We start from the raw sequence: 11,489 nt of genomic DNA on the forward strand, positions 1-11,489 counted from the left end.
CTGGCACCTTATGTTTTGGACATAATGTTTTTTAATGTTGGTAAGAAAATTAACGTTAAACTGTGAACTAGTAGAAAGTCTATAGAGAATTTCACTTTAAGATAATCACATTAGTATTTCTCTTTTGTTCATGTATGTATCCTCCAAGGCCTTAATAAAGAGTCACGTTAGCATTTGTATGTATCCTCCAAGGTTTTAATAGGGTCGAGAAAAAGTCCATGCTCTTACTGTCTTACAAATGTTTAATTTGTGAAGTTTCACGGGATATAGTATTATACTGTAATTGCAGGCCATAGTGGGAAAGATTATGACCTAACCAGTACCATGCATTGGAAAAGAATATCTACAATAAAAAGGAATTTTAATGGATGCAATCATAACAAATTTTAATGGATGCAATCATAACAACCATGCACTTGATTTTAGGCTACAAAGTTGAGCGGTGTTTGGGTCTGAAGTTCTGGTTTGGGAGAGATTTTTCAGTGTGACCGGTACATGAGATAACACACCACGTGTTATTATATAAATGGTGGGGTATGTATGCTAAAAAGTTAATAACTTAAAAAATAAAATTTCTCACTACTCCTATTAAAACACGTGGTTTACCACTTTTGTTCCTGTCACAACTAAAAATTTATCTTGGCTTGGGCCAAGTTGGTAGAATGTCAGAAAGGAGGGTATTAATTTCGGCCTAATAGTGATGATGGAGTGGCCGAGTCCTAGACGAAGTAGGTTTGATTAAAGATCAGAATTAGCTTATGATGTGGTCGAGTTCTAGAACAGGGATTGTTTGGGGATCATGATTGGTGTTTGATGGGATTTGAGTTAGTTTCTTAAGGATCACATAATAAGACTAGGTCCAAAATTCTAGTTTGAGCAAAAAAAGGGTGAGATTGACTTACTAATTGTTAGCACAAATTCCAAGTGGATAGATGGGATTTTTTAGGAGCAACTAGTGAAGCTGGATAGACAAGGATTCTTTCTGAGTCTGTAGTTGATTGTTTATCTTAAGTCTTAGTCGGCGATGAGTCTTTGATTCTTTCGCAAAAGAGGTCACTCATTAGCCTTTTCGACGAACTGGGGTATTATATGATTGGTTACTCTCAGGTCACATTTAGAGTTCGGCACACAGACAACCGAATCATTTTTATGATTAAGACACTCATCTGCTTCGAGTATCTTTGTCCATACAGTTTAAATTGATTCATTGGACCTATATTTTCACCTAATAGTTTAGGATGCCAAACCTGGTGCACACAGGATCCAGAACTTCACAATGATTTGCACAACCTTGTCTTTACATTTTAGAACTCTAAGGTTGAGAGTGTTCCTTCCTTGGACGAAGTTATTTGATTCAGAAGTTAGCAACGCATTCCACCATATCACCACATTCAAGTTATTTACCTAGTTAAGTTCAGTAGCGAATTGGCATGCTCACTTTAGAATTCAAGCCGTCAAAGGACGAGTTAGCTCTTTTTTACTTAGTATATGCGCCACGTATGCTTTGTAATTTTTAGGTTCAATACATGGTAGATTGGGTGTGTCCGGTAGGTTCAAGGCTAAACATAACCATCTTATACAATTTATCACTTTAATATATTGTTAAGTTACAAGTATGCGATAACTAAAACTGTAGTCCAGTGATAATCTTCTTCACTTGTATGTGATGCATATAAAGTTCGACTCAAATGAATGAAAATGATGTATTATATTTGTGTAGAGTTTGATACCTAGTTAGTAGCTGATTCATTGTGTGGCCCAACTCAATTCCACTATCGATGGAGTAGAATTTTTTTATGTAAAAAAAGAAAAGAAATAAAAGATCAATTCTTACCAAAACTTGATTAACGAATTTGTCATTATATATGGATATATTTGAGTTCTCTTGTCATCTCCCTAGCTATTTAGAAAACAATTCATATGGTTGCAAAAATATAATCGCATCTCCCTATATATAAACAAATAAACAATAACTAAAACCTGACAACTACTCCGACATAACTCTTTTCTAAATCATGGGTTTAGTATTTTATCTAACAAATCGTGGCTTTGTTTGTCTTTGAGAAAGCTTCAAAACTCTGACTTTTATAAAATGGAATTTTAACAAAAAGGTTTTCGGTACTATTTACTTTAACGAAAAATCACATTTTTACATTAAAAAGTCAATCATAGTACTATTTATTTTACCTTTTATTTTATCATTATCGTTAAAACTTAAAATTTTCTAACTCTTTTCATTAGTTTTTCTTTATAAAAATGATCCTAAGATCTTGATAACAAAATTTCTAAAAGTTCTTTAAAGCAATATCACCGACTTTAACAGGAAGGTTCAAGTACCATTCGGTTCAAGTACGATCTTTTTCTGTGAATTATGTGTTTTGTAGGAGTCAATTTGGATTTAGTTTGATTTTTCCAATTAAGCCTAAATTTTTTAAAGAAATAAAAGTCAATAATATCATGTCAAATTACGACTATTTAAAGTCAAAATATCACAATTTTTTTAAATATCACTATTCAAAGTCAATAATAAAATGTACACAATTTCAGTGTATTTGGACCACACATCACAAAAATATTACATTCATGATTAATCCCGCCGGAGTTTTAGGAAAAGTAAGATGCTTGAGATGTGCAACGATTGATTGGTGCCGATTTGCCCAAACGGCGAACCAGATTACTTTCCTAAAAGTTTCCATTAAATTAAAGAAAGAAACTCATTTTTCTATTAATTTTAAATCCATGCTACCAAAAATCAAATGCTATCCTACTCATTAATGCATAATCCGAATAGAAAATGATACACGTTTTAATTTTGTACATACATTTGTTTAATTTAGTATGTTGATATTTTTTTGAGTTTCTCGTTCGATAATAAAAATAAAGACATGTATGAGAGGCTAAATATAGTATGTGAAACTCCTTTTCTATATAACTAAATTGGCTAAACTATTTTGCTATCCTATCAAGTTCGAATTTCATTTTCCGCAATTCGGATAAATTTAGTATAATAATTTAAATTGTTTTGAATGTTTTAATCTTGATTCCAAATAACAAATGTAATGGTAACCGCCATGAATGGTCAGAGTGAACCAGTGCAAATACTGTTCCCACACGCGGCCTTGGTTGGTGCCTCTGTGTCTATATATAAGAGGACCGACCCCTTGCAAACATTCAACAAATTTGACAAAACCGATGAGGGACGCCATGTCTAAGATTCTTCCGGTTCTTGTTTCTCTTCTCCTTCTTCAAGCTTCTGCTTCTTGGGCAGCTTCAGATTCTGTCTACGACAGCTTTCTCCAATGCCTAAATACCAAAACGAACTCATCAAACACAACCCAGTTGTCCAGCATAGTGTATGCCCAGAACAACCCTTCATACACACCAATTTTACAAGCCTACATCAGAAACTCCAGGTTCAACAGAACCTCCACCCCAAAGCCGCTCCTCGTCGTCACACCCTTAACCGAATCCCATGTCCAGGCCTCCGTCCTTTGTGCCAAGCTCGCCGGCGTACAGCTTAAAATCCGAAGCGGCGGCCACGATTACGAGGGTATTTCGTACTGGTCTAGCCAGACATTTATTGTTCTTGACATGTTTAATCTCAGGTCGATCACGGTGAACATTGAGGACAACTCCGTTTGGGCTCAGACCGGCGCCACGCTCGGAGAATTGTACTATAGGATTTGGGAGAAGAGCAAAGTTCACGCGTTTCCGGCGGGGATTTGCCAACTGGTTGGTGTTGGTGGACACATAAGTGGCGGCGGATATGGTAACTTGCTTAGGAAGTATGGCCTTGCTGTCGACAATGTCCTTGATGCTCAGATTGTCAATGCGAACGGGGAACTTCTCGATCGAAAATCGATGGGAGAAGACTTGTTTTGGGCTATTAAAGGAGGAGGTGGTGGAAGCTTTGGAGTCATTATTTCGTACAAATTGAAGTTGGTTTCCGTCCCGGAAGTTGTTACAATTTTTCGGGTTGAGAAAACGTTGGAGGAGGATGCAACCGCCCTCGTTTTGCGGTGGCAGGAGGTGGCGCCGACTACGGATGATGGGTTGTTCTTGAGGCTGTTGTTGCAGCCTGTGAGTTCTAAAGTGAAGAAGGGTGAAAAGACTGTTAGAGCTTCAGTTTTGGCTGAGTTTCTAGGCAATGGCGATCAACTTGTGACATTGTTGGGAAAGGAGTTTCCTGAATTGGGGTTAACGAAGGAAAATTGTACCGAGACGAGCTGGATTGAATCTGTCCTCTGGTGGGCGAATTTCGACATTGGTACCTCTCCGGAAGCGTTGCTTGACAGAATGCCAAACGATGCAAATTTCTTGAAGAGGAAGTCTGATTATGTCCAAACCCCAATTTCAAAAGACGGGTTAGAGTGGCTATGGAAGAAAATGATCGAGCTAGGGAAAACAGGACTTGTTTTCAATCCGTACGGCGGGGAAATGAGCCGGATTGCGCCATCCGAGACGCCTTTTCCCCACCGTGCCGGAAACTTGTTCAAAATTCAGTACTCCGTGAACTGGGAGGATGCAGGGGAGGACTTGGAGAAGAACTACACCACAGAAAGCAAAAGGCTTTTCAGTTACATGACCCCATTTGTGTCAAAGAATCCAAGAAGTGCTTTTTTGAACTATAGGGACCTTGACATTGGTGCTAGTTCAAATGGGGCTCCTACATATGAAGAAGGAAAGGTATATGGGGTGAAGTATTTCAATGACAATTTTGATAGGTTGGTGAAGGTGAAGACCGCCGTCGATCCCGAAAATTTCTTCTACAACGAGCAAAGCATCCCAATTCTTCCAAGTAAGGAATAAGAGAACTTAGGAAGTTGATACAAAAGCATGGATTTTTGGTTATTGATTGGTCATAGATTCATAGTAATAAGTTAAAAAAAATATGCAAATGTTATAATTATTGGGTCATTTTGATTCAGTTCGTGTCACAGTGAATATATACAATGTGGTTTTACTTTTATCCTGCTCCAGATTAATATTTGGTTTTGGATTTGTGAGAGATTGAGACATGTATAAGAGAGTTGAGACAATGCCATTTATATTGAAGGCTGACTTGACAATTTTTTTCTACCTTGTGTAATGGGGTATGCTTGCCGTGAATGTCATTTTCATCTGATTAGTTTATCTCATAGAGGACTAGTTCAATCATTGGAAAAAACAAAAATTAAAGCGGAAGTAACGGGAGTTGATTTTTGCACTTTCTCTTTTTTCGGCGTAAGAAATGTGCAGAATGAGAAAATAAAAGTATGCAAATTTTGAAGAATTATGCTTACCACTAATCTTTTATTTTATTTGAACAATATGCCCAATTGGATTAAACCATCCAGATGCAGATTCTTCACCTCATATTTTGTGGAAAACCTTTCCTATAGTCTAAGATTGTAAAAAGTCACAATATAGGTTCCTTTCACTATTCCATTTAAGTCAAAGTCAAGTTGAGTTAAAATAGCTGTCATTGAAAACTGTAATTGCACAGAAGCTTCTGTTGGTGGGTTGGTCTTGATTTTGTGGCTGTGATTCTTGTGACACGGTTAGATTTGAAGGGTGTGGATTATTAGATGGAGTACAATCATTGAAGGTCCCTTGCGACTCGGTCGTTTTCTCATAGAATCATCATGTGATGTGTCTACATAAAGTTATTTGACGAGAGATAGACAAAAAATATGTGAGTACTGGCAACGAAGGATTTTTCGTTTTCTTAGTCTTTGTGCACTTATAAATAAATAGATTTACTTGCATGGCGGTATCTCAAACTAATTACAATATTAATTTGTTAATAAGTTATATTCCTGCTAAGAAGTCTTTTCCTTTAGAGATGACCCTTTTGGATTTTGGTGTTCTCTTTTTGGGGATATCACCACATACATGTGTTTACTGTTATTGTTGTGTTGAGTTGCCTTCGGTTTCAGGAGCACAATAAAGTAGAGTGAAAAAGATAAAACAAGTGTGTGTGTTTGAATAATAAGAACTGTTGCTGATTTACTGTTATGATTATGGATGTTTTGTCAAACAGTAGGGTGATTCCCTCCTAACAATGGTCATTGTGAATGCATTCTCTATTGAGTGCACTCAACCTGTTCGATGAAAGTCCGCAACCAATTAGCAGTTGATGTAATAATTAAGCTCAAAGAATCCACATACAGTTTGTTGCAGAGCACATTTGCCCTATAACATTCCCAAACATGATGTAAACATAACTTGTTTGATTGGATGATCAGATACTCAAACTATAATCTTCCCATACATTTTGTTCCCCTAAACCAGAGCTCCCCAACGGCACTGACTTTGGTTGCTGATTGCAGGTTCACATACAGATGTGAATGGCGGATCAAATTCCAAGATACCAACGGGGAAGCTACTCAGTTTACTGGTATACTTGCTTGTTGGAGGTTGGTAAGAGGGAATGCTTTACTAGCCAAGACTACGATCCATTGTATGTAAATATTTTTAATTCTTCATACATTCTTATCATTTGTACTTACTAAGTCCATCGTGCTTCCTCTTTTAACTTATAATTTGTTTGACTCCCATTATTGCGTGAAAATGGAGTAAAACGGAACAAAGATAAACAAGAAGCATCACTCGAATAAGAAGGCATTGTAGGGAGATAAAAACAACCCTAGTTTCAGTAAGAAGGCATTCGGGTAATGCCTCATGCATATAGCATGTTCGGCTTTCTAGAGTGTAGCTAGAAAGAAATAGAAACGAAGAAGTCTTGTTTAGGGTGTAGTTGAAAATAGATTTTTGGAGATAGGGCCATGAATTATGATTTCTATGCTACTACAGTACTCATGTCTAATACGAAGTCGTTTTAATCTGGAGGTGGAAACCATCATCTGAAGTGCCACTTTTAAAACCTCAATTGAGTCGAGGGCGGGTAGTTGATTCTCTGGTTAAGCTAGGACAGATATGTAAACCAAGCAAGTAGTTCCCTGGTCTGTGAGAATGCGGCACTTAATAGTAGGTGACAAGCTGATCAATGCAGCCATTTTAGAAGAGATGAGTTATTTGCTGATGTCTCCATGAAAAAATCATGCCATTTGTTAAATTTCATCCTAGAATATTCTTCACTTTGAAGTTTCCACTTCGAAACTTCCAGTGTGCATCCAATGACTGCAATTTTCTTTCAACTCATAGTACAAAGTAGGAACATCAACCAGATATATATATATATATATATATATATATATATATGGTTGATCTCTACATGTCATACGTGATACGTTAGAGGAAATAATTGTGGTGATCTTAGACAAGTCCCGAACAGGCTCACATTGGTCACGTATGCTCTTTCCATAGGCGACTTTCCAGTAGGTCTACCTCTCATCCTTTTCAACTAAGTTTGGTCCACAAGTTCAAATTTTACTTCTCATAGATTTCTTCAATTTATTCCACTACCAAAAACAGTTCTGCTTATTCGTTTGCCTTGCAATTTTGCATACAGAAACGCAGATTCTTGGATAATTCAACGCTAAAACCAGTTAGCGCTACTCCTCTCCATGAATCTCATGTTCAAGTAGCAGTTTTTTGCTCCAAGAAACTTGGCACAGAGATGAGATTCCGAAGTGGGGATCATGACCACGGGGGCCTTTCTGCTTCTAAAGCTCCTTTCATCATCATTGATCTTTTCAATCTACAGTCCATCCATATTGACATAGGCAAGGAGAGTACATACTTTGCACGGATTGAGTTAGGTGCTACTCTCGGAGAGTTGTGTTATAAAATTGCACGAAAGAGTAAGGCGCTACTCGGGAATATATGGATTCCAGTACTTGCTCACTTGGGATGATGACCAAGAAACTGAGAACTTATTAGATGGATGACAAAGGTGTACGTGTAGAGTGGCGCCAAATGTTTCGAAGTCCCCAAGAGCTGCATATTTGAACTATAGGGATCTTGAGTTGGGGAAGAACAATGCTTGTAATACAAGCTATGGACAAGCAAGCATCTGGGGCTTGAAGTATTTTAAGAGTGACTTAAGAGACTTGTTTATGGGAAGGCCTTAGTTGATCCTGGTAATTTCTTTAGAAATGAACAAGTATCCTTGTGTTCCCATCAGGGAAAGTAGAATATTAAATAGATTGGTTGGGCTTTTTGTTCATCTTTCAAGCACATATAAACTAACGATAGGTATTAGGCAGCCTCAACCAACGTTTACAAGTTCCTAACTGTGCTTGTATCTCAATAAAAGAATTATAACCTTCTTTAAATAAATGGAAATTGTTTTCGACGAATATATACTTCTTTACAATAAATGGAAATTGATGTCAAAATACACAATTGTTGTTTTATAAGATGTGACTATGAGACAGAAGTTCATGGCAAAAGAAATAAAGAAATACCTAGGAAGACTTTGAAAGAGACTAAGAAAATATATGGAGTACTTTGAGCTAACCGAAGACTTGACACAAAAATCGAGCATAATGACGTTTTAAGATTCATACAGCCGACCTCACTTAGTGCAATAAATCTTAGTAGTTATTGTAACTATTCCATTGTCACATAGATGGAAAATTCGAATTGAAACCGTATTAAATAATTTGTATTAGATTCATGTACAGATATTAAATTATTTACATGAAAAGTCTCTTTTGTTGGGCAAACGTTTATGAAACGGCTCTTTTGTTAAGCGATCGATTGTGAAAAGTCTACGCATATATCTTTTCAATTCTTCCAACTCATCTTACCTATATAAGTGAGCTTAGAGCTCATACCATTTCACATACGTAGAACAAATAGAGATGGAGATCTCCCACATAAAACTACTTCCCCTACTACTTTTCTTCCTTCTAAACTCGGTTTGTTCTACAACTTCGAACCCGATTTCGGAAAGCTTTGTCCCTTGCTTTTCATCCCGCATACATTCTAACTCAACAAGCAAAATCATCCTCACCGAAAGCACTTGGGATTATTCCTTAGTCTTGCAATCCTTCATACAGAATCTCCGATTCTTGAACACAACACCGAAACCACATGCTATTATCACTCCTTCTCGATACTCTCATGTTCAGGCAGCTGTGGTATGCGCCAAGAAAGACGGCATACAAATAAGAACCCGAAGCGGGGGCCATGACTACGAGGGCCTATCTTATGTATCCGAAGCTCCTTTCATCATCATCGATCTTTTCAATCTTCGGTCTGTCGATGTTGACATAGAGAATGAGAGTGCCTGGGTTGAGTCAGGTGCTACTCTCGGAGAGTTGTACTACACAATTGCACAAAAGAGTAAAATTCATGGATTTCCAGCAGGGACATGTCCAACTAATGGTGTGGGGGGACATATTAGCGGAGGTGGATTTGGCACTATATTCCGAAAATATGGTCTAGCAGCTGACAATGTTATTGACGCTAAGATTGTTGACGTTAATGGCAGGATTCTCGACAGAAAATCCATGGGAGAAGAACTCTTTTGGGCTATTCGAGGAGGGGGAGGCTCAAGCTTTGCAGTCATTTTGAAATGGAAACTTAGGTTGGTTCCTGTTCCTCCATCTGTGACAGTTTTCACAATTTCACAGACCATAGAACAAGGCGCAACCAAACTATTTTCGAAATGGCAAAACATTGCAGATACGCTTCATGAAGACATTTTCCTACATTCAGTCATAAGTGTTGGAAATAAAGCTGGCGTAAATGGTGGCAAAACTATTAATATTGAATTCGGTTCCTTGTTTCTTGGGCCAGTCGAGAAACTTCTCACTTTGATGCAAGACAATTTTCCGGAGTTAAGTTTAGACCGCAGCAACTGCACTGAAATGAGCTGGATCGAGTCTGTTCTATACTTTGCCGGCAAGTCGATAAACAAGTCGGAAGCTTTGCTTGGGAGAACACAACAATCTAGGAGCTTCTTCAAAGCAAAATCAGACTATGTGACTAAACCAATTTCGGAAGCTGGCTTGGAAGGTTTATGGCAAACACTGATTGAATTGAAAGCTTATTTGATATTGACACCTTATGGTGGAAAGATGAGTGAGATTTCGGATTCGGAAACTCCTTTCCCACACAGAATCGGCAACATATTCGGAATCCAGTATATGGTCACTTGGGATGATGGCAAGGAAACTGAGAAACATGTTGGCGGGATGAGAAGGCTGTATGACTACATGGAACCATATGTTTCAAAGTCCCCAAGAGGTGCCTATTTGAATTATAGGGATCTTGACTTGGGGAGGAACAATGCTTGTAATACAAGCTGTGGAAAAGCAAGCATTTGGGGCTTAAAGTATTTCAAGAATAATTTTAGGAGACTTGTTCATGTGAAGACCTTAGTTGATCCTGGTAACTTCTTTAGGAATGAACAAAGCATCCCTGTGTTCCCATCTATTTGAGTTGGGAACTTGTGATTAGTTTTTATCATACTAATGATAAGTATCAAGGTTTTTATTTTATTTTTTTAATAATAATAAAGGATTAAGCGAGATTAATTTGTCAATGAAAGGTCACAAGGTGCAAACCATATACCCTTAAACTCGAAGAATAAAGGGAAACTTTCTTGTCCCAAGAGTATTTTCAAATTCTGAAGAATTATGCTTACGACTAATCTTTTATTTTATTTGAACAATATGCCTAATTGGATTAAACCATCCAGATGCAGATTCTTCACCTCGTATTTTGGGGAAAACCTTTCCTATAGTCTAAGATTGTAAAAAGTCACAATATAGGTTCCTATCACAATTCCATTTAAGCCAAAGTCAAGTTGAGTTAAAAATAGCTGTCATTGAAAACTGTAATTGCACAGAAGCTTCTGTTGGTGGGTTGGTCTTGATTTTGTGGCTGTGATTCTTGTGACACGGTTAGATTTGAAGGGTGTGGATTATTAGATGGAGTACAATCATTGAAGGTCCCTTGCGACTCGGTCGTTTTCTCGTAGAATCATCATGTGATGTGTCTACATAAAGTTATTTGACGAGAGATATAGACACAAAAAATATGTGAGTATTGGCAACGAAGGATTTTTCGTTTTCTTAGTCTTTGTGCACTTATAAATAAATAGATTTACCTGCATGGCGGTATCTAATTACAATATTAATTTGTTATTAAGTTATATTCCTGCTAAGAAGTGTAGGTAAGTCTTTTCCTTTAGAGATGACCCTTTTGGATTTTGGTCTTCTCTTTTTGGGGATATCACCATATACATGTGTTTACTGTTATTGTTGTGTTGAGTTGCCTTCGATTTCAGGAGCACAATAAAGTAGAGTGAAAAAGATAAAACAAGTGTGTGTGTGTTTGAATAATAAGAACTGTTGCTGATTTACTGTTATGAGTATGGATGTTTTGTCAAACAGTAGGGTGATTCCCTCCTAACAATGGTCATTGTGAATGCATTCTCTATTGAGTGCACTCAACCTGTTCGATGAAAGTCCGCAACCAATTAGCAGTTGATGTAATAATTAAGCTCAAAGAATCCACATACAGTTTGTTGCAGTGCACATTTGCCCTATAACATTCCCAAACATGATGTAAACATAACTTGTTTGATTGGA

At 37.3% G+C, this 11,489-nt stretch overlaps 1 protein-coding gene and 1 pseudogene across 1 annotated transcript; both read left to right on the forward strand.

Moving 5' to 3' along the window:
* The first annotated feature begins 3,071 nt into the window (after window positions 1-3,071).
* LOC137729931 (berberine bridge enzyme-like 21) lies at window positions 3,072-6,486 on the forward strand (annotated as a pseudogene).
* A 2,259-nt stretch (window positions 6,487-8,745) lies between these two features.
* LOC137729239 (tetrahydroberberine oxidase-like) lies at window positions 8,746-10,424 on the forward strand. Its single transcript, XM_068468102.1, has one exon. It carries the CDS (start codon window positions 8,751-8,753, stop codon window positions 10,332-10,334), a length of 1,584 nt encoding a protein of 527 aa, XP_068324203.1. The 5' UTR covers window positions 8,746-8,750; the 3' UTR covers window positions 10,335-10,424.
* Window positions 10,425-11,489: the final 1,065 nt, after the last annotated feature.

The sequence above is a fragment of the Pyrus communis genome, chromosome 3, assembly GCF_963583255.1.
Source record: "Pyrus communis chromosome 3, drPyrComm1.1, whole genome shotgun sequence".
Lineage (NCBI taxonomy): Eukaryota > Viridiplantae > Streptophyta > Magnoliopsida > Rosales > Rosaceae > Pyrus > Pyrus communis.

What these genes read in the sequence shown, in the direction of transcription:
- LOC137729239 (XM_068468102.1), top strand. Translation starts at nt 8,751, where the DNA reads ATGGAGATCTCCCACATAAAACTACTTCCCCTACTACTTTTCTTCCTT.